Source organism: Ctenocephalides felis, unplaced genomic scaffold (assembly GCF_003426905.1).
Source record: "Ctenocephalides felis isolate EL2017-DRISC unplaced genomic scaffold, ASM342690v1 CF-g0.4_SCAFFOLD_01886, whole genome shotgun sequence".
Taxonomy (NCBI): domain Eukaryota; kingdom Metazoa; phylum Arthropoda; class Insecta; order Siphonaptera; family Pulicidae; genus Ctenocephalides; species Ctenocephalides felis.
In genome coordinates, this window is record NW_020538040.1 from 34,135,113 (window position 1) to 34,159,913 (window position 24,801).

The 24,801-nt window shown below is 28.6% G+C and overlaps 1 protein-coding gene and 1 long non-coding RNA gene across 2 annotated transcripts in view; both read left to right on the plus strand.

Annotated features, from left to right (window-relative positions):
• The first annotated feature begins 442 nt into the window (after positions 1–442).
• Positions 443–11,068, plus strand: LOC113376969 (vacuolar protein sorting-associated protein 18 homolog). The gene is given in 12 exon segments (XM_026617108.1): positions 443–454; positions 530–699; positions 1,022–1,096; positions 1,099–1,346; positions 3,119–3,427; positions 3,648–3,943; positions 4,553–5,282; positions 6,549–6,760; positions 7,920–8,092; positions 8,159–8,310; positions 9,817–10,048; positions 10,827–11,068. Coding segments are annotated over 11 exon segments (2,826 nt in total). The 5' UTR covers positions 443–454; positions 530–542.
• A 3,556-nt stretch (positions 11,069–14,624) lies between these two features.
• The window catches only part of LOC113376835, a 143,527-nt gene continuing 133,350 nt past the window's right edge, over positions 14,625–24,801 (plus strand). Inside the window, exon 1 of the long non-coding RNA XR_003367062.1 lies at positions 14,625–14,728. This is a non-coding gene — a long non-coding RNA (uncharacterized LOC113376835). The remainder of the gene's footprint in view (positions 14,729–24,801) is intronic.

A 24,801-nucleotide genomic window follows, 5' to 3' on the forward strand; every position in this document is an offset into this window, starting at 1 on the left:
GGCTACATCATTTTTTCCTTTATATTTACTGCGCTATTAGTCGTATATTTGATTAAAACTGTTATTAATTATGTTTAAATTATGTAAAAATAAATATCATAAATAACTGAGTTATTTGAAATTCGCGCCGCGTCTTTGATAAGCGCTGCCACCTATTGCATACATCACGCGTTTCTTTGACGTTTCAAATGTCATTGACGCTCAGTGCGTCTTTAACTGTCAGAAATGTAAAATAAATCTAATTAATTTTGATTTAACTTAGTAATATGTATATATATAATTATGACCATTTATAATATTGATAACTATAAATAATAATTATAAAATATATTAAACAATATATGATATCATCGTCTACACTTTAAAGTCCAATAATGACTTCTATTATGGATCAGTATGAACAAGCAAATCAAAAAAATATTGCTGGTGCAATATCAGATGAACCAATTTCCGGGTAATAATTACACTGACAATTTGAATCCTTCAGTGACATTTGCTTGCATGTACCTAATTTATTCTTACCTTAAAGATACAATTCAAGGATGGAGGATAGTACACCAATTTTTAGCAAACAAAAAATGCAGTTTACGCCCTCGGATAAGATTACACATTTGGCAGTTGCTAACGATATTTTGGTATTGGCCATGGCAAATAATACTTTGTTTAGAATTAATTTGAAACAGCCTGATAAAAATGAAGGTATAGTGAATATACTACATATGCATTTTATGTCGGCAGAATCATTTGTTTATAATATTACTTTTATTTTCGAATCACCTTTTTTTTTAATCTGTGCTTACATTGCACATTTTTATAACAAAATCTGCTTTATTTTTAATATATTTATTTCAATATTTATGTACATGTTTATTTACTATATATAGATTAAATAACTTAATATTGCTTATCAAATATGTACACAAGTTTTTTATATATATTTCACTTTTGCCATATTATTTTTTTATACTATTTAAAAATTAAAGTATTAATCTTTTATTTAATTTTATTTATGTTATTTCAGAAATATCTCTGAATAAACCTGCATACAAAATAAGCGAAATATTTATTGATCCATATGGTAATCACCTGCTTATTGCCTAACATCAAGACAGCCTGAATCTTCTAGTGAATTAATATATCTCAATAGGAAAAGTAATAAACTTAAAGCTTCGAATAAGTTTCGAGGCTACGAAATAACTGAGGTTGGCTGGAATTGTAATGTGTGCTCTGAGACTACAACAGGTCATATTTTGCTAGGAACATCTAAAGGTTTAATTTTCGAAACTGAAATGGGATTAGATGGTGACAAAATATTTCATAGTAGTCTTGAGCAGTATTGGAGACAAGTAAGCCAATTTGTTTTTATATTTTATATTTTTTTATATATTTAATTATGATCATTTAAATATAAAATATTATTAAAATTACTCAAGCTTCCTAACTATTTACCACTTTATGGTAACAGGGAGGTAGAAGGTCTGGTATGTTATAAATATTATCTTCAAGTATTTATTGCATTATTTTTTATTTAACAAGTAACAAAAAAGTTATTATTAACCCTCCGTCGGTCGGATATTTATTTGGCTTTGAATGGACCACTCTGGTCTGGCTGGATCACCATTCATTTTACATGCATTTATATGGGATAAATGAGTTTTTGGTGTCTTATATATTAACGATTGTTAGTATTAAATATTTATAGTTTAGATTTTTTCTTTTTCTTACTGTCTTTTGCATGTGTTGAGCTTGTCTCTAATAAAAATATTTCAAAAAACAAATCATGGAATATAAAAAAATCGTTGCTTTTTTGTTAATTTTTCTGTTTTATATCAATGAAAAACAATATTTATTCTTCTTTGGCGCCTTCGAAATGAGCTGTAAAACTCAAAGTGAAAATATAATTTCAATTGTACTGCATACTTACGGCTACAGGTTTGCCAAAAAAGTTTTTAATGCAGTATGGGTAGAAAAATTGTTGATAATGTGCAATGTGCGCATTATCCATCCGATTTTCAATGTTTGCGATAACAAATAAGTTTGATAGGTTTTTAAAGAATTTTCATATGTGTGCGTGTAAATACTAACTTTCATGTTACAATGTATGGGTGGTCTAGACAGACCACTCCGACCGTTTGAAGTATAAAAAAGTTAATATCCTTCTAATTATTCTTCTGTACATTTTTTCGTCCTGATTTTTTCATTGATCGACAGCTAATGAACTTTTAGGAAAAGTCAAGAAATTTCAAGTCGATATGATTACTGGAAGTATTTTTTTTTTTAAATTGAAGTCGAAAAAACTCTGGCTAGACCACTCCGACCGACGGAGGGTTAAAACCAACTACAATTCTCCAAATATTTTTTACTTATATATATTTTTTATAATCCCATTTTTTTTCTACAAATATTTTTGATCATCATTCCTTGAATTTATATTTTTACATTTACAAATGTAATGTAGTAATTAATAAATCAAATTTGTATTAAACCATTTATTGCTGGTTGTATATTTGTATTTAACTATTTTACAGAAGATAACAAATTTTCTTATGAATATGTTAAATTTTGTTATGATTTCTTATTTAATTATTATCTTGTCAATTTCAATCCTTGGACAAAACAATTATTTAAAATAATATTAAAGTTAGTGTTTATAAAGTTGTCTATATGAAATTTGTGTAAATAGTTTATTCAATATATCATTTCATCTTCATTGCTTTCACTAATATATTTTAAATCCACTCCAAAATGTTTTTTTTATTCAAATGAATTGTAATCTTTAAATTATCTGTGTACTAGACTCACTTCTTAATTATTATTGCCTTATAATATTTAGGACATGATTTAATTTAATGTTCAAATAAATTTTTAAGTTTTGGTTTTATAAATGTACTCTTTGCAATTTATTTTATTAATCTATTTATCATATAAATAAGTATATCACTTATTTGTAGTGGTTGTAGCTTTGCATGAAACTTTTTAACTATACCATTATGCTTCTCAATTTATTGCAATGCATTCAATAATTTTGTTATCATAATTATATTTGTTATCTTATCGTATTTATATTTGTTATTTTAAAGTAAAAGGAATTTAAGTATTCATGATATTTTGCTTACAGATTTTTGATATTGGCAAGGGAGATGACATCCCAATTACTGGTCTAGAATTTCGCAAAGTCAATGATACAAATAAGTATATTGTTCTTGTTACAACACCACAAAGACTTTATCAATTTTCTGGTACTTCTTCATCAGAAGACAGGTCGCTATTACAGCAAGTTTTCAATTCATATTTAAACAAACCAGAGGAATGTATAGAAATGGGAAGTTCATTGAAATATTCAAAACTGAAATTATACTACAATGAAGTGTCTAGCCTGCCCAAATCTTTTGGATGGCTTATAGAACATGGATTGTACTATGGAAAAGTAATTTATATTAGTGATACTTATTTATGAGGCATTGAACTTTAACTTTTGGTCTACGAAATTAAATTATTCTTATAAATTTTTTATTATTACGAGATTTTATATAATTACTGATTTGGTTAAAGCATTTTTGAAAAACAAAATGTTTTCTCCAAAATTTAAAGATTTTAATATTTAAAATTAGTTTAGTGACATATTTACTAATATTTTATATTTTCAGATTGACCCATATAAATCTGATGACTCAAATTTTATATCCAAAGCTGAAATGCTAGCATTTCCAAATAGAACAAATGATAACTTGAAATCCAAGTCTAAACTATATCCAATAACATTTGTGATGACAGAATTTCATACTCTACTTGTTTATAATGATAAAGTTGTGGGAATTTCGCAATTGAATAATGATGTGATTTTCGAAGACAACTACAATGAAGCTTTTGGGAAAGTTGTTAACATTGCACGAGATCCTGCAAAAGGAACTATTTGGTTATTTACAGATAAATATGTCTTTAGGTAAAACCAAAATTATGAATTACTTGGTGTGTTTGAACTAGATGTTTCTAAGTTAACATATAATGCAGCATATATATATTGTAATATCAGAAAAACATGATTTTCAGTAGCAATTGATTTTGTTTTACTTATGTCTTTAATTTTTAATCATATAATATTACCTATATTAATTTTATGAAGAGAGAAATTATTTCTTTGCAATCACATTTATTTAGTATGAACCAGTATAATCAAATGAACAAAATTTTTCTTGCCATATGCTTTTACCTTGAGGTAATTGTATTGAATCATATATTGAAATATTTGAATTTTCAAATATGCTGCAAAATTTAAGTTAAAAATATTTTATTATTATTTGTAATATTATATTTTATTATTATTATATTTTTTAAATCAGTGCAATATAATACCTGCTGCTTATCAATAATTATGATTATTTTTAAACTTATAACAATTAATTGAATTAATCCTGAATTGCCATTAATTCTATTTATTTGTTTCATTACTGCCTTATGATTAATTTATAAGAATTTTAATTTAGTAAAAATTGTAATTTTATATATGCATTTTTATATCAGTTTTTTTCATGATAATTATTTTAAAATTCAGATACAAAGTCACACGTGAAGAAAGGGATGTATGGAAAATTTATGCTGACAAAAACGAATTTGCATTAGCAAAAAAGTATTGCAATAACAATCCTTTATTTTATGATAAGATTCAAATAAAGGAAGCTGAAATGTTATATAATGAAAAAAAATATAAAGAATCTGCTCTTATATTTGCCGAAACGCAATCGAGTTTTGAAGGTGTTTGCCTAAAATTTTTGGAGCGGAATGAAATTCCAGCACTGAGACTATTTCTTCGTAGAAAATTAGATATGTTAAAACCTCAGGATAAAACGCAAATCACAATGGTTATTATATGGATTATTGAATTGTATTTAAATGAAATAGGTAATTTAAGAAATAGAAACTTATTAGATAGTCAAGAATGCCATGAACTGCAAACCGAGTTTGATAAATTTATTAGGCAACCAGTAGTTTATGAGAATATATGCAACAATAAAAGAGTAATTTATGAATTAATGGCGTCTCATGGAGATAATGGTAACTTGATAAAATTGACAATGTTAAACGAAGACTTCGAAAATGTGATTATGATGCATCTGTATAAAGGACAATACATGGAAGCTTTAGATGTCTTGAAGAGACAAAGTAATAATGAGTTGTTTTACAGACATTGCCCAATACTTATGGAAGAAATACCAAAAAGCACTGTCCAAGTTTTGATTTCAAGAGGAAAACATTTACAACCATCAAAACTACTTCCTGCATTGGTATGGGAAATAGGCTGTATATAGCAAATTTTTTCTATAATTTTTTTGATTGTATCTTGTTTAAAAAAGACTTGATGTCGTTTTAAGTGTATTAACTCATATCTATATTTTATTTTTTTATCAACTTTAAAGCTAGAAATTGTTGACGTCAGAATTTAACGTACATTTTTAATGTGTCACAATTTTGAATTTAAAATATGTTAATATATTTTGTTAATCTATTTTTATGCATTTTGCACATTATTTATATTAACTCAATGAATGAGAAGTGTTTGCATGAAAATCCGATTGCCTAATTTTATGTTTTCTCATCTTTTCAAGTTCTTCTGATTGGAATGAGACCAAATTGGAAAAAGTATGTGTGTGTATGTGAGCTGATTTTTGACTTTTTGTCTACGTTCCCTGCGAAACGGCTGAACCGATTTGATCCTTTCAAAAATTTGATCCATTTGATGTTACTCGAACTTAAGTTTTGTGCAATTGGCCGAGCCGTTTCTTTAATTTACTGTTTAATTAGCGTAAAAGTGTAATTTTTTCTTGCCTGCATTTTAGCCCACAATTTTATCGATTTTAAAAATTCATAAACTGTTCAAGAGATATTGATTGGGTATTAATTGATTAGTTGATTATTTTTTGGGAAAGATTGCCTGGGCCATTTCTTAGTAATTAAATGTTGTAAAAAAAAATTATTGACAATCTTTATGAAACTTTGTATAACGATAGATTTTGTAATCTGTAAAGACATACTTGAATTATAAAATTTCATTAAAGTATAGAATTTCGCCGTGAACTTAAACGATGTAATAGATAAGCTAGTTGGAATCTATGCCAAACATCTATATACATCTATTCTGTAATGTTTTGTAGGTAGCTACTGATTATAGTTGAGATTCATAAATCATAAATAAAATACATTATACAACACGAAATAGATAAAATGAAATGAGTTTATCAATTTAGTTTATAATTTATATAATAACAGATATTATAAGTATGTTTAAAAAATATCAATTAGTTTATCGCATTCATTATTTTTTAGTAAAAGTGATTTTTTTTTTGCGAATTAACAGTTGAGCATTACTAAATAGCTGAATCTCAATCCGGAAGCAACTTGCCTTAAGACAAAATGCTACTTACTACTTCTTATTTTTTATTTTATCAATATTTCAATATATTTAATATCACAAGATTCACAAAGATTTAATTTCAAATATAACTTTGTTTGAGATCTAAAAAATTTGAGTGATAATTTTATTTCTGTTTCAGGTGGGAGCTGCAGGCATCAGTGAGCAACACATGGCAGAAATTATAAAATATTTAGAGTTTTGTGTTCATAGCATCGGTTCAACACAACAGGCAATACATAATTATCTTTTAACATTATATGTTAACCATTATCCCAAGAAATTGATGCTGTATTTGGCAACTCAAGGCCAGGATTTAACCATGATACACTATGATGTACATTATGCTCTGAGGTCAGTAAAATTATTTTATAAATATGTTTATGCAAAGTTTTTTGTCAGGCATTCTGCATTAAATTATGTATTTTTATATAACTATTCGCAAATAGTTTTTTTTTTTTTTTAATTTAATTTTTATCTTTATATAACTTGTAATGAAATTATGAATTTCTAGTATGAAAAACTACAAAAGTTTTCTTTATTATTATTGTTTTTTTTTAAGCAAACAATTTTCACATATATAAATCAATTGTTAAACTTTATTTCAATTTATTATATAAATATATTCTTAAATTTATGCCATTTATAAAGAATTTTATTTCTTTTACCATCATTTTGTCTGAACCTCATATTAACATTATTAACTTTCTACCAGATTTTTGTTGATTTAGTGTATTAGATTTTTTTCTTTTGGATATTGTCAAAAATTAAGTATTCAAGAATAAGTGTACAGAAGGATATTTTAAATTTTGTTATTTTTGGGGATCTGAGCGTTATTAACGCTGAGCGTTATTAGCTATCGTTTTCAATTTACCGATTTACTTGAAATTTTTACAGTGTTTTCTTCATAGACTTATTCTCATCAGTATGAACTATGTTCCCCCTCAAATCTCGATTTTTATTATTTTTAAATATTAGAGAATGTCAAAAAAAGTTCTAAAATAACTATTTTAACTTGTCCATAGTTTATTATATTGTATTAATATATATATAAATTATTTTCATCAGATTATTTGGAGGGCTAAAATCATGGGTTGGCCAGGTGCCAATATTTTTTAGACCCCTTACATATTTTATTTCATTACCTTCTAGAATTAAACATCTATGACTATTTTTATTTATTTTTGTATATATCCTCAAAACATTAATTTAACTTGTAAAAAGAAATATAGTAAAAATATTGTTTGCTGTTTTTTACAGTCTTTAAAAAATCATATAAAATTCATGTCTCTAGATTACCACCTTGAATTTATTAACTGATATATTGTGGATTTCGAATTACTAGTTATGAGATGCGTTAAAAATATTGGTGTTATTAGATATCTGTACATACTTGAGTTTTTTTTTTTTTTTAAATTGAAAATCATAGTTTTCAAATTTTAATCAACTGTGTAACAACTTTCTTTTGTTACTAAATGTTTATGACCTTTCCTAAACTTGTAATGTTATTTAGATTGTGTAGAGAAAAGCATCTTACAGAAGCTTGCGTACAATTATCAGCTTTGCTAGGACTCTGGGAAGCTGCTGTAGATTTAGCACTAACTGTAAATCTTGATTTAGCAAAAGCTACCGCGTCACAGCCAAATCTTAATGATGAACAACGTAGAATGTTATGGTTGAAAATAGGTAGATATATAAGTTTCTTTTTACATTTCTCTTGATTAGCAATTCTTTAACTTCTGATATTTATAGCCAAACATGTTCTGAGTGGAAAAGATGATATAGAACAAGCGATGGAATTTTTAAACCAGTGTGATTTGATTAAAATTGAGGACTTGTTGCCATTTTTCTCAGATTTCGTTACAATAGATCACTTCAAAGATGCCATTTGCAATTCATTAGAGGTAAGAACAAGAAATAATGAGAAAGTGTTTTATGTCACATTTATTTTATTCATAGTTATTTATTTATTGAAACTATACAATTTCATTGCATACAATTAATATTAATTATTTTAACATTATTTTATATGTGCTTTATGAATTCATTTCTGAATTGTCTAACTCGAATCGTATACATATATATATATATATATATATATATATATATTAGGGTGGTCCTTAATATGGACATTTTTGAATTTCCTTGCTTCCAGGGGCTCAAATGGTTCCAAATTGATAAAAAACAATTTTCTGAAAGCTTTAGCTCTTAATATTAACTTTTAGATAGTGCACAATTCAATCAAACTTTGTATGGAAATAGCAAGAAATTTTTTTTGAAAATTAACAAAAAAAATGTTTTAGGTATAACTTAGCGACAAATGAATGAGTTTCATTCATTTGTTTGTTAAATTACATCTAAAAAACATTTTTAAAGATTCTGAAAATTTTTCCATGCGATTTCCATACAAAACTTTGAATTGCGCACTATCTAAAAGACAATATTAAGAGCTAAAACTTTCAGAGAATAGTCTTTTATCAGTTTGGAACCATTTTGAGCCCTTGGGAGCAAGGAAATTAGAAAATGTCCATATTAAGGACCACCCTAATATATATATATATATATATATATATATATATATATTAATAAATTTGAATTTGATGTTGATGGAACAAAAAAAAAGGAACTAAGGGTTGTATCGCAATTGCACATCAACAAAAGGCCAACAGGGTGTTTAGAGAACTGTTTGCAAACTGTTTAGAGAAGTTACGAAGGGCGATATATAAATTACTACTCATACCACCCCTAAAATGAAAATAGCAACAATAATAACTTTAACAGATCACGCGAACTCAGTGATAAATAACAGACGCAACTACCTTTTCAACAAACAAAACGAGCTTACCGACTATTATTATTATTATTGTTTTTCTAAGAAATTTCTTACATATTATTTATTTGGTTTTAGTTTTTATAATTAAATTGATTGCCACTAAATGAAGGCTAAGATGCTAGCCGAAACGTATGGATTTTAAATAAATTTCTAAAAACTCTCATACTTTTTTTTATTGATGTAACGCCTGACTGTGAAACTCAAATAATATATATATATATATATATATATATATATATATTTATTATACATCTTTTACATATTCTTTATTGTACATTTCATTGGTATTCATATATTGAATAATATTGATTCACTTTATTTACCAATTTTCAATTTTATTTTTATTTACCAGTTTGCAATTGATTTTTTAATCATAATAAATTCTTGATCTAAAAGATAATTTTTAATTTAATTAAGGTATTTGGTCTATTAAAATCTTTTTTTTATTTTGTTTTTTTTTTATTAATTTTGGTACTGTACTTTATATCGTCTCACTTATTTGCTTGTGTGATTATGAATAAGCATCTTTAGCCTTCATTTATTGCTCATTATACAATAGTTTGTTTTTGTACTTTAGAAATACAATCAAAGAATTAAGGAGCTCAAGGAGGACATGGAAGAGGCTGCTCAGGCAGCAGAACTTGTCAGGAAAGAAATTATATCATTCAGAAATCGTGCAGCCATTGTTACGATTGATAATACTTGTGAATTGTGTGATATCACTTTGTTGATCAGGCCGTTCTATCTATTTCCTTGTGGACATAAATTTCATGCTGACTGCTTGCAGACGGAAATCATGCCGTGTTTAGGTTGGAAAAATTTAGAAATTTAATTATAAAAATATTATTGAGTTAAATATTTAAAAACTGTGATGAAGAATTTATTTTCAATAGTCAGTTAGTTTGTTTGGCTTCATATCTTTATTAACTTCCCGTAGGTTAAGTTATAGTAATGGGACAATAATCGAAAAATAAATTTTTGCATATCTTCACGTTTCAGAGGTTTCTAAACATTCTGGCCCACCTCAGAAAAAATGGATGATGTGTGTGTGCGCGTGTGTGTGTTTTGTGTATCAGCATTTTTTCGTCTACGTTTTCGGGCGCACGGATCAACTGATTTGAATGGTTAAAAAAACATTCGAATCCTTTTGATGTGCTGATTAGTTTTTGGCTAAGGCAGGTCAGATTGTTTTTGGGAAAATGATTTTTAATTTCTAAAAAATATTTTTTTTGAATATCGAAAATGATTCGTATTTTAATTTTAATTCTAGCTAAAGTTCTGAAGCTCACTTATATACTACAAATAAATAATTTTAACTTTTTAATTCAGTTTATATAATTCTTATAAATATTAGATGATGACCTTCATTTTAAATTCAATTGTTTGAGTTTTGTTTATTTACTTTTCTGTAAACATATATAAGTTACAGTATTTATAATAATCTATTTGAAAATATTTAATATTTCTCGAATATTTCATTAAGTTATGGGAAGTTTTAACAATTTGCCTTAAGGCACGATGCCATACACCACTAGTTTATTTTCTATCAAATTTCTTTCATCTATTAATATATCTTATTTTTTTCAGCAACGACGAAGAGAAACAAATTGATGGATCTTTTAAAACAATTATCTGGATTACAATTGAATGCAGTTGATAATACAAGTCACAATTCAGCCAGTGTTTCTATGAGGCAAAGGATAAAAGAAGACATTGACATGATAATAGCATCGGATTGTTGGCTTTGCGGGGAGTATATGATACAATCGATTGATAAACCATTTATAAGTGATGATGATTGGGACAAAGTAGCAAAAGATTGGGAATGAAAAACTCATGCAATATTTTTAAATCATAAATAGATAAATGAATTTATACTATATATTATTATGATGCTAGTAATTGAATGAAAAAAAAAACATCTCTTTTGAGCTGATAATTTTGGTGGTTTTAATGATTTGCTTATAATTTTTTTAGGACATTTAATTATAATATGCAATGACGGCCGATGCCATACCATGAGTTCACTACTTTTTTACTTGAAATTAATATGAGAAAAATATTTGTTATAAAATAAGCAATGTTTCTTGAAAGTGATATTTTTAATTGCTTCTTATTGTATTTGTACAAATTTTTAAATATTAATTGTTAGTACAAAAAAAAAATTAACTTATATTACATCACTGATAATACAACAAGGAATTTTAAGAAATTTATTTTGTAAATATTTAACCCTTTTCATTTGGCTTCCCCCTCAGGGACCACTCGGCTGTCACCTCTGAGGCACTCGGCTCTTTGTATACGCAATGACTTTTTTTCATCAATAAGTTAATTATAATGTATTATTTCCTAAGGAGTCGTGCTGATTAGTTTTTGGTAAAGGCAGGTCGAGCCGTTTCAAACGGGACAAAAAGCGCCAAAAATAGTAATTGATTTTCTGAGAAAACGGAGCGTGCGATTTGTATGATTCAAAAAACATTTTATTTGTATTAACGAAATGAAGAACTACTTTCTCAAGAAAATTTTGGGAAGGCAGGTCTAGCGGTTTCGGAGATCAAACAAAAAAAAGTGAAAATGACATATGTTATTTGGCAAACAAAAAATGATCTTTAGACTACACACATGAAATTATCACATATTTTATAGATATTTTAATAACAAATTTTGTTTACTTTTCTACGGGTTCCGTACCAATTTTTATCAGCTATACTGCGACGCGGCGCCCACGCGCGTAAATATTTCGTTTACCTTGCATGTTTTGTAACAAAAAAAAGAACAATCCCCTCAAGTTATATGTACAATATAATGCATTTAAATGGTCGACTGCATTAAAATTTAAATGAAAATGATATAATTTTATATATTACTTTTAAAAACAATTAAGACTTGATGAGTCAGGTTATGTAGAATAATTTGAAATGAATAATATATTAATATGCTAAATATATTAATATTTAGTATTAAATAGCCATTGCAATGGAAACAAAATACAGCATTTTGCAGTGCCTCAAAACATACTTCTGCAAAATATATAAAATAAGTAATACAAAGTATCAAATTTTCATTATCTTATTAATAATAATAATTTATTCATTTAACATCGGTATAAAACATTTAACCACATGTTACTTATAAAAATACATGTACATTATTTATTACACTTTATTATATCACTATTTTACATTCTACTATAAATTTATATAATATTATATAATTAATTTTCCGTAGGGTATATAAGTTATAGTAATCGCAAAAATATCGACAATGAAAATTTTTATATTTTTTACGTTTCAAAAGTTTCTGAACATTTTGGCATACCTTAGAAAAAATTGATGGATGTGTGTGTGTGCGGACACAAATTTTTGTCGACGATTTCGAGAACACGGGTCAACCGACTTGAATAATTAAAAAAAAACATTCGATTCGTATTGATAAGGAGACAATCCGTCCATTAATCACGTGATTGATCTTTAAGGATTATTGGATCCCCCTACCAAATATCACGTTCATTTTTAGTTACGAAAAAAAACGTAAAATTTTTGAATTTTTTTTTCAAATTCAGGTAAAAAATAAATACACGTGATATTTTACTAAACCCCTCCTTTCCCCACGTGATACTTCGTGATTTTTTTGTCAAACCTCTCCCTTCTCTAAAAGCCTCATGTGATTAATCAACGCCCCCTAAAGAGGCGTGCTGATTAGTTCTTGGTAAAGGCAGGTCGAGCCGTTTCGAAGATACGGGACAAAAAGTGCCAAAAATAGTAAATGATTTTTCGAGAGAACGGGGTTTGCGATTTGTATGATCTAAAAAGCATTTCATTTGTATTGATGAATTGAAGAACTGATGAAATTTTTGAGAAGGCAGGTCTAGCGGTTTCGAAGATCCTATAAAAAAACTGAAATAAAATGTCATTTGGCAAACAAAAAATGATCTTTAGACATACACACATCAAATTATCACATATTTTATAGATATTTTAATAATAACAAATTTGGTTTACTTTTCTATGGGTTCCATACCAATGTTTATCCGTTATGCTGCGACGCAGCGCCCACGCGCGTCTTTATTTCGTTTCTACGCAGCTAATCAAATTTTTCAAAAAGCTCAGTTTTTAAAAGTTCTGAAAGAAAATTGAATCTTTTTTCTTTTCTCGCGCGATGCCACTAGTTACCTTTTTTATTATATAATCTTTTTTTTTCTAAATATAGTAAAACCATCGAGCAATTCGTCAAAAAAAAAAACTGAGACATATGAAACCATGTTATATTATTACACTTTTCTGTAAAATTATTAAAAAAACTGTCACGAATTATAATGGCAATGGAATCAATTTGCTAATCATGTTGAAATTGCTTTAAACTTTAACATACCGCAGAAAAAAAATATATTATTGTGAATATATGCTCTTCAATATCGATAAATTCATATCAAACAAATTACATAACATACACAAATAATATCAAGTTTACAACAGTTATGTTTTCGTCAGAATGCGGCACCGAGTTGTTAGTAGATTGTTTTCGAATCGGCGCCGAGCGGTAAGGATTAAATGAATATATTTATGCAAAATAATATTTAATTCTAATTACGAACTTTTTTTGATTCTATCAAACTTATTTAATATTTATATATTTGTTGCGAGTTGTGATGTATTTCAATTTTCCATCAAATAATAAATGTTCATGGACATAATATTATTCGCTAAATTATTTGATTAAATTTATACCGACAAGAATTTTACGCTTCGGATTTGGGATCAGAACATTCATTTTTATTATATGAAAAACTAACTTTCTTTAATGGCATCAGGAAATTGACTTTCCAAGATATCTATTCCTACATCGAAATATTCTTTCTGAACATCAAGGATAACTCACTATGCGATATATAGAAATAAAGTTAAATAGAAAATTGTTAAATATTTTAAAAATGTAGTTGAAATACTATTGCATTTAAATTATTCAAGAGAACTTTTCAAATGATTCTCTTTTTACCACAAACTTGTGTGTTGATAATTATAACCATTTTTTTTAAATTTTTATGAGTCTCATTATAGCATTAGGCCAAATGTATTCATTTTTTTCGCGATTTCTTTTTTTAGATATCGAAAAGCATTTTGATTTTAATTTTAATTCAGGCTAAAACTATTCAAAATTCCGCGACTATTTCACTTCACTACGGGAAGTTTTTGCAATTTGCCTTAAGGCACAATGCCATGCACCACTAGTTATTTTATTATATCTATTCATTATTTTTAATCACGTGAATGTGATAATTTTGAATTTGTTTACAAAAACCTTATAATACACCTCTGTACATTCTATTATGTAATTTTTAACATGAATTTTGGTGCTGTTGGGTGAAACGATTCATTTTATTATGAAGCATTTGTAGGAAGACAAAGACATTTTATTTTAGTACCAGTTGAGTTAATTTTAATAGTGATATTTTGTGCAATATTTTTATGTATGAGACAAAAGTATTTCATGTAAGTAACCATAAGTAATACTTAATCTAGAAATATTTTTATCTTAATTGTTGGTATGTAAAACCCTTACTATTCTAATTATCCAAGAAAGGTAAAATACGTAAACGATAAAGTGTAAGTATCGTATTTTTAATATTTAAATTTTGTCAGCTTTAATTGCTGATTAGGGTAGTTCATACGAGTTGATAGCTTTTTAATTTCTACTAACTACTTCTAAAATCAGAACAAAGTAAAGAGAAAAGACTTGCATTTATTAAAAAAAAAATCGCAAATTATAACAAACATTTATTTAGTATCAGCATTCAATGGTGAATGCAATAAATGCATGTCTCTTCTTTTTACAAGTGGATCCCTTGGTCCGATTTTAGAAGTAGTTAGTAGGAATTAAAAGGCGATCGTTTCAATTTTATTTTTTCTTCAACTCGTATGAACTACCCTAATGCGCTTGCAAATCGGCACTATGTCACTTTGTCCATTTTAAAATTGTCATTTTATTCAAAAGTGAACAAAAATGAATAAATAATAAAAATTCCATCAAAATACATGTGACAGGGTTATTAAAACTAGCCAATTTTTAAATAAGGCCAACTGTGTCATATTGTCCATATATGTATACCTTTTTGTTCGTATTTACCCTATAATGAAATTGTGGTTAGAATTAAAATTTTAACTAGCTGTAAGTGGAATTCTGTCTTAGGGCAATTATGGCATCGTGCCTTAAGGCAAATTGCTGGAACTTCCCGTATTAAAAATTATTATTTTTTTTAAAAACGATTAACATTTTTGACTTATTAAACGATTAACTTTGAAAAAATAAGATTTTTGAGAAACTATAAATTGGACAAAAAATTACTTTTTTTTGAAAAAAAAAATTTTATTTCTTTATTTTGACGTATTGTGGAAGATCTGAACTTTTTTTTCGAAGCAATCGTACTGCTTTAACTGCATACGGACAAAATATAAAGCGCGTAAGCGCCGCGTTGCTGTCTAACGCATAAGCATTGGTACGGAACCCATAGGAATGTTAACAAAATGTATACTTATTGATAAAATCTCTATAAAATATCTGATAATTTGATGTGCATATGTCTAATGATAATTTTTGACCGCCAAATGGCTCACTTTTTTACTTTTTCCTCCATATCTCCGAAACCGCTAGACCTACCTTCATGAAAATTTTATCGATTCTTCATCTTGTCAATACAAGTGAAATGTTTATTCAAATCGGACGCTCCGTTCTCTTAAAAACTGAGTTACCGTTTTCGGCACTTTTTGCCCCGTATCTTCGGAACGGCTAGACCTGCCTTCGCCAAAAACTAATCAGCACGTCTCCTTATCAATACGAATCGAATGTTTTTTGAATTATTCAAATCGTTTCATCCGTGTTCCCGATTCGATTCGCATTGATAAGGAGACGTGCTGATTAGTTTTTGGCAAAGGCAGGTCTAGCCGTTCCGAAGATATGGGGCAAAAAATGCCAAAAACGGTAAACCAATTTTTGAGAGAACGGAGCGTCCGATTTGAATGATTCAAATAACATTTTATTTGTATTGACTAAATAAAGAACTGTTTGAATTTTTGGAAAGGAAAGTGCAACGACTTCGGAGATATGGAGAAAAAAGTAAAAAAATGAGCCATTTGGCGGTCGAAAATGAACACTTGACATATGCACATCAAATTATCAGATATTTTATAGAGATTTCAATAATAAGTATAAATTTTGTTTACATTCCTATGGGTTCCGTACCAATGTTTATCCGTTAGACAGCGACGCGGCGCTTACGCGCTTTGATATTTCGTCTCTATGCAGTTAAAGCAGTACGATTGCTTTGAAAAAAAGATCAGAATTTCCAAAATATTTTAAAATTAATTTTCCTTCAAAAAGTCTTTTTTTTTTCAAAAAAAAGTAAATTTTTGTCTAAAATTTATAGTTTTTCAAAAATCAGAGTAAATTTGTTTCGAAAATGTTTATCTTTTAAAAAAATAATAATTTTTGTACGGGAAGTTCCAGCAATTTACCTTAAGGCACGATGCCATGCGCCCACTAGTTCAGTACCATTTTGTATGAGAAGCGCGACGTAACATAGCCTTACCACAACATTGGTCTATTTTACGGCAGAATCAACCCCTTAATATTTATCTTGTAAAAATCTTTATATTGCATTGGCGATGAGAAAGCAACTTTGAACCTTTATGAACAAAGTGCGCATAGGAGAATGGTTTGATCAGAAATGCCACAATTAGTATATGTAAATATTTACATATGTAGGTATGTAGGTATTATTTTTTATGTCTGTATTATATTCGATGTTTGTGGATATATTCGTCGTCGTGCAAGTTGAGGCCGCTGCCGTTAGAGCTGGCTATAAAATCGAATGGGGCACTTATTGAACCGGTGTTTATCACGTGTTATAATGTTTTCCACAGTCTGCCTGCCTGCCTGCCTGCCGTTCACCACTCGGGCGAACGTTTTCCCTTATCGCACTTTATTCGCGACAAAAATATACACGTGTCATATGTAAACAGATTTCACTCGATCAGGTTCGAATTTACTTCATCGCAAAAATCATATCAAATTCAGTCAAGTGCGACCAGAATCCCAGAATACGACTATTCGAGATTTTTTTTAGCAATACTAATAGATAATGAAGATTTTTAACTTGCCACAGGGTAAGCTATAGTAATCGCAAAAATTTCAAAAATAATAATTTTTATTTACTTTCACGTTTCAGAGGTTTCTGAATATTTTGGAATGTATGTGTGTGTCTCGGTATGTCGAAATCAATACCGTCCTGGTATAATACCGTCTAAAACCTCCGATTTGCCCTTGCCTCTGATCCTAACGGAAACCGCCGTTTAGGCATTACCTCGTGGAGGAGGATCTAGAATATTATCATTCTTAACTTGATTTTAATGTATGTGTGTGTGTGTTCGGATACAATTTTTTGTCGACGATTTTGGGAACACGTTTCAACCGATTTCAATGATTCAAAAAACAACGATTAGTTTTTAGCAAAGGCAGGTTTAACCGTTACGAAGATACGGGGCAAAAATGTGCCAAAAACGGTAATTCAGTTTTTAAGAAAACGAAGCGTCTGCTTTTAATAATTAAAAAAAAAATTTACTTGTATTGACAAGATGAAGAACTGATTAAATTTGTCAGAAGGCAGGTCTAGTGGTTTCTGAGATATAGTACAAAAAGTAGAATATAAAGTAAAAATGACATTTTGCGGTCAAAAATAGATATTTTATAAAGAATTTAATAAGTATAAATTTTGCTAACATTTCTATGGGTTTCGTAACATCGTTTGTTCTTCAGACCGTAATGCGGCGCTCACGCGCTTTGATATTTTGTCTCTAGGCAGTTAAAGCAGAGTGCGATTGCTTTGAAAAATGTTCAAAATGTCCAAATTATTTCAGAATATACAATTTTTTTTTTAAAAAAAGTCCTTTTTTAAAATATCAATTTTTTCAGCCTTTTTTCAAAAAAGTCTTTTTTTTTCAAAAATCTAAAATTTCTTAAAAATCTCTTTTTTTCAAAGCTTAAAAGATTTTTTTAATCTTTTTTGAAAAAGTTAATTTTGGGCACGGAAAGTTCCAGCAATTTGCCTTAAGGCACGATGTATGATACGGTGTATGATACACCACTAGTATTTTTTTTGTTTAGCGAACAAAATGTACTTACGCATCCCACTTGGGTTTTGGTCTGAGTATGTTGTGTTTAATACCGCCTTGTTATAATACTCACTAAAACTCCCGCATATCTCTTGCCTCTGGTTACCCTGGAAACCGACATTAGGCAATACTTTCTGGGAGGAGGATCTAGAATGCTATGGTTCTTTCTCGTAATTATATTTTCACCTTATTTCTGTTAAAATGTTATTAAATTAGAACTTCAACATTAAAATGATAATAACCATTTCAATATCATTTTAACAGAAGTAATAGGCCGAAAATCGAAAATGCAAATTTTTGCATATCTTCACGTTTTGAAGGTTTCTGAACATTTTGGCATACCTCAGAAAAAATGAATGTGTGTGTGTCGTGTGTTCTGTATGCTCGCATTTTTTCGTCCACGTTTTCGCGCGCACGAATCAACCGATTTGAATGGTTCAAAAAACATTCGATTCCTATTGATAGGGAGATGTGCTGATTAGTTTTTGGCATGGCAGGTACAGCCGTTACGGAGATACGGAGCAAAGAGTGTAGAAAATACAGAGTAAAAGTGTAGAAAATGTAGAACGAAGTATCCGATTTGAATTATCTAAAAAACATTCAATTTGCAATGATTGGGAGAAGAGGTGATTAGTTTTTGGCAAAGGCAGGCCCAGCCATTTTGAAGATACGGAGCTAAATGTGTAAAAAATTGCAGTTTTTGAGAGAACTAAGCGTCCGATTTAAATGATTCAAAGAACTTTCTGCTTGTCTTAACAAAATAATTGTTTTTGATAAAAACATTTTTTTTGTTTCAACATTTTTTTTTCAAAAAAAAAAAATTGTATATCGAAAATAATTCAGATTTTTTAATTCTGACTATAGTTCTAATATACTTTAAACAAATAATTTCAACTTTGCAATTCAGTTTATATAATTCTTATAAATATTAGACAATGTTACAATATTAATAATAATCTATTTGAAAAAATATTCAGTATTCCTCGAACATTTCGTTACGGTACGGGAAGTTCCAGCAATTTGCCTTAAGGCACGATGCCATACACAAACTAGTTTTAATTATTTTTAAACAAATTCTAATTATTTTTTTAAACCGAAAATAATTCAGGTTTTAATTTTTTTAATAAATAATTTTAACTCTGCAATTCAGTTTAAATAATTCCTATAAATATTACACAATGATATAGTATTTATAATAATAGATATAGTATTTATAATAATTTATTTCAAAACATTTAATATTCTTCAAACATATGTCGTTACGGTACGGGAAGTTCCAGCAATCTGCCTTAAGGCACGAAGCCATACACAAACTAGTTTTAATTATTTTTGAACAAATTTTAATATTTTGGTTAAATGTATTTATTGATATATAAACTGCATAAAATAGTTATTGCTTAATTGTTTCTCGGTGTTTTCGTCGCTGTTATTTTTATATAATAATTGTATGAGAAAAGTACGTAAAATCAGTGGAGTGTTCGGAATTATATCATAAAAATAAACACCTATTTTAATGTTTGTAATAAACTAGCATGATTCGAATTTTACTGCTTTTCTAGTTTTAACTTATACAAATAATCGTTTTCGAAAACTATTTTATATTAATAATAAAAATTAATTATAAATAAAGTTTGATATACCACCTCGAGCAAAAATCGATACACTGTGCATGCCGGGTTTGAACCCGAAATCTTGTGGTTATTAAGCAGGATACTTGATCATTACACATCATAACATTGAATATTACAAATTACAAAATTCATACGACGAGTACAAATATACGTGTATAACACCGGGAACTCCGGATTTATATAATAACACACTAATTATTATTATATAATATATAATAAATTTGTATTCAGTTTTATCTGTGAATAGCTTTTTTAATAGACTATTATAAAGGATATTTTAACGATTTTTTGAAACTATGCAAGTATAATATAAAGTATACTAAAAAGGCAACTGAACAGTTTTGTCTTATATATTTTTGTTATGGGAATTCTGTATATGGGACAGAAAGTAAAAATTCGAGTGAACCAGGGATATACAAACAGCGTTGAAATATAGGTAGAGGAGTGCGGAAAGGATGCTCACCAATCCTATTCAACCTGAAATTTATAGTTTATAGTTTATAGTTTGCTGAAAAGTCTCAAACATAAAGAAATTTCATTACTAAACGTACGAAGTATGTTTCGTCAACGAGGCACTTGAAGACACTAGAGATTTTTCAATTGGAGGAAGAAAAATCACCACAATAAAATACGCTAGTAGCAGTGATATCAAAAACCAAACCGAACTGCAAAACATGATGAACAAAATCTTCAAAGTGGGTAGAAGATATGGAATGGTAATCAAAATCGACAAATCGAAAGTGATGATAATATTAAAACGAGATGATCCTCTGAAGATTACAGTAAGAAATTGAGAATTGGAAGATGTTGATCATTTCAAATATTTAGGAAGCATTCTGACCAGAGACGGATACTGCACGAGAGAGATCAGGACAAGGATTGCAAGCGCCAAGGCGGCGTTCACAATAAATCTCACACTACTGACGAGCAAACTTAGTCTCGACTTGCGGAAGAGATTGATAAAGTGTTATGTCTAGAGAGCATGTCTCTGTACGGATCAGAGACATGGACTCTAAGAAACGCCAACATGAACTATCTGGAGAGTTTTGAAATATGGTGCTGGAGGCGAATGGAGAAAATAAAATGGACTGACAAAATAACAAATAAAAAATTTCTAAGAAGAGTGGGCGAAGAAAAGACTCTACTGAGCACGATCCTGAAAAGAAAAGGAAACTGGATCGGACCCATTCTGCAAAATAAGTGCCTCTTACACGACATCGTCGAAGGCAAAATAGGACTGAAAGGATTGGGAATAAAGAAGAATGCAGATGGTTGACGACTTCCGCGAGAAGACAAAATACAGGAAACTTAAAGCCGAAGTACCTGATCAGAAAGCATGGAAGCAGAAGTTTGGAAAAAATGATCTATTCAAACGAATATATAGTGATTAATGGTCATCGATTAGTGGTAATAAAACAGTAATTGAAATAATAAACAAGGGAGGGGAAAAAAATCATTGATTTTGTGGTGCTCTCATGCCATAAACCACCTGCCTTCGTGCAGACTACTATTTATTATTATTATTACATTTGATAATTTTTTTATTAATAATTATTTTTGCTAAAGAAAACTTTAAATTAAATTTTTTTTGATATATAAAATTAACGCTAACAAGGTAACTTAAATATCAGGTTAGTACTTTTGTATACTTGATATTAATCAACTCTCTAATTTTTGACATATACAATAAATTTTTTTTATGAAACTATTTTACATTGTTAATAATAATAATTAATTTTAAATTTGCTGGACTAGTTGTTCCATCTGGAAATTACAAGCTAAAGTTCTTTTGACTTTATCCATTTTTTCATTGAAACGAGCAATCGTAGCAAAAAAATTTATTCTGAACCATTTTATAATTACATTGTGGTAATAATTCGTTGATAATACTCGAACATTTCAAAACATCTTTTAGAATAATACAACAATTGAAAAAAATCGAACTGCGTGTGAAATTGTTGATCTATTTACTTTTAGGCAATTTATTTACCCTAAATAAATCACAATGGCATCCACGACTTTGCAATTGTATTATTGCATAGAAATGTCTATTCTGCCTTTTTTTACTTTCGAATCTGTTGACCTAGAGGATTAGGTTTTAATCGGCTATAAATATATTAATCATCCCAGTTTCTGACACAGCCAACAAAATAATTTTAGAGAATTATTATTTTACATAAGCTTTCCTTGTACGATCCTGGCAGCCAGTGTTTCATTTTAAAATTTTCGATAAGGCGGCATATTGCACTGTCGTAAAAATCAATTGTTTTTCTTCCTATACAATTCAGTCTTTGCCAGTTTGTGGATATCACATATACAGTGAAAACATTTCAAATTCAGCCTCAGGATTTTTTATTAAACACTATGTATATTAAATACAATTTTAATTAATTTATTTTATGAAAATGTTTGAATTTTATTAGCTATCGATGACTTGTCTTTTCAACAGGCAATTGAATTTAATTTTATCGTTATTTTAGATAACAGCACTTTTATAATTAATTTTCAGTTTTTCAGTGAAAAGAAAAAAATATAAAAAGAGTAAAAAGTACTTACAATTAGTTGATCTTAGTGTTAAAATATAACATTCTAAAATCCATGGTATCAGGATATGGTAATGCACTATACTATGTAAAATCTTGGTAAAAATATTTTTAAAAAATCTTTTCTCCGTTATAACTTCAACCACTTTACGAACAATACATATATTACACAATACCTATCTGTATTTTTTTTAAGTTAGTATTTTGTGCAATATTGTTTAATAACAAGTTCAATGTTTATATTACATGGTGTAGTGCATTACCATATCCTGATACCATGAATTATTAGAATTTGTTAATTTAACACAATTTAACTAATTGTAAGTATTTTTTACTCTTTATATTTTTTTCTTTTCAATTCAATTGTTTTAGTTTTTAACTTCCCGTAGGGTAAATTAATGTAATCGTCCAAAAATCGAAATTGAAAATTTTTACATTTCTTCACGTTTTGAAGGTTTCTGAACATTTTGGCATACCTCAGAAAAAATGGATGTGTGTGTGTATGTGTGTTTGGATACAATTTTTCGTCCACGTTTTCGGGCGCACGGATCAACCGATTTTCGAAAAACATTCGATTTCTATTGATAGGGAGATGTGCTGATCAGTTTTTGGCAAGGGCAGGTCCAGTCGTTTTGGAGACGCGGAGCAAAGAATGCAGAAAATAGAAATCGAGTTTTTGAGAGGTTGGAGCATCGGATTTGAATGATCCAAAAAACATTCAATTCGTAATGACGGAGAGAAGTGATTTGTTTTTGGCAAAGGCAGGTCAAGCGGTTTCGGAGATACAGAGCTAAATGCGCAAAAAATTGCAGTTTTTGAGAGAACTAAGCGTACGATTCGAATGATTCAAAGAACTTTATGCTTGCTTTAACAAAATAATCGCAAAAATGAAACAATTTGTTTTTCAAACTTTTTTTTTCAATTTGTTTTGTATATCGAAAATAATTCAGATTTTAATTGTAATTCTGACTTAAGTTCTAATATACTTTAAACAAATATTTTCAACTTTGCAATTCAGTTTATATAATTCTTATAAATATTAGATAATGTTACAGTATTTATTTATAATAATCTATTTGAAAGCATTTAATATTCCTCGAGCATTTCGTTTCGGTACGGGAAGTTCTAGCAATTTGCTTTAAGGCACGATGTCATATGCATGACTAGTTTAAATTTGTTCTGGTCTATTATTCACAAACCTGAAATTTAGATCATATTTTCTAACGAATGTCTTTAAGTAGCACCGATATCAATTTTCACTTGTACCAAAAATATTTTTACTTTATTGCTTTTTTATAAAATTTAATAATAAAAATTTAAATCAATAATAATTTCATGTAGATTATGTTATAGTAATCGCAAAGTAGTAGAAAATAAAAAAAAAATTATATCTTTACGTTTCGAAAGTTTCTGAGCATTTTTGCATACGTTAGAAAAAATGGATGCAATTTTTCGTCCACGATTTCGAGAGCATGCATCTTTCGATTTGAATGATTAAAATAATGTTAGATATGCTCCTTCTCGTGAGGATATATGGTGATTAGTTTTTAACTAAGGTAAGTCCATCCGTTTGGGAGATATAGAGCAAAAAGTGCTGAAAATGACAGTTTTCAGGTCTAGATGTTTTGGAGTTTCAGTGAAAAACGTTAAAAAATGACATTTATTGATCTGAAATGATGATTTTAGATCATTAATATTGATTCATATACATGTAGAAATATTCATACCAAGATGACAGGTAGACAGTAAACAGGTTAAATGGTGGACAGTGCACCAGTATAAAAGTAGAAACGGATAAAGAAGTATACGGGTAGAAAGGTAGGAAAGTATGAAAGTAAAAAAGTAGGAAAGTAGATAAGTAAAAAGGTCGACTGGTAGCTAGGTCAACGGTCAACTGGTGTGCTGGTAGGCTTGTAAATTGGCCGACAAGTAGACAGGTAAACGGATGGACAGGTAGGCAAGTACAAAAGTAGACAAAAGTTGAAACAAGTAGACTGTTAGACAGGTAAACATTATGACCCAGGATACTTTTCTTGGAACTCTTTGATAGCTTATTGTGTCTACTAAATATAATCAAGGATATGTTAATATAATAAAGCTATAGTGCAGTAAACGGAGAGGAAAAAAGGGATAACCTCTGAATTTTTTTACTGTGCTCCGAATTGAATGAAATTTTGGAATTAGGCTCATCTTCTCTCAAGTTCAAAAGTGAAAACAATTCGGG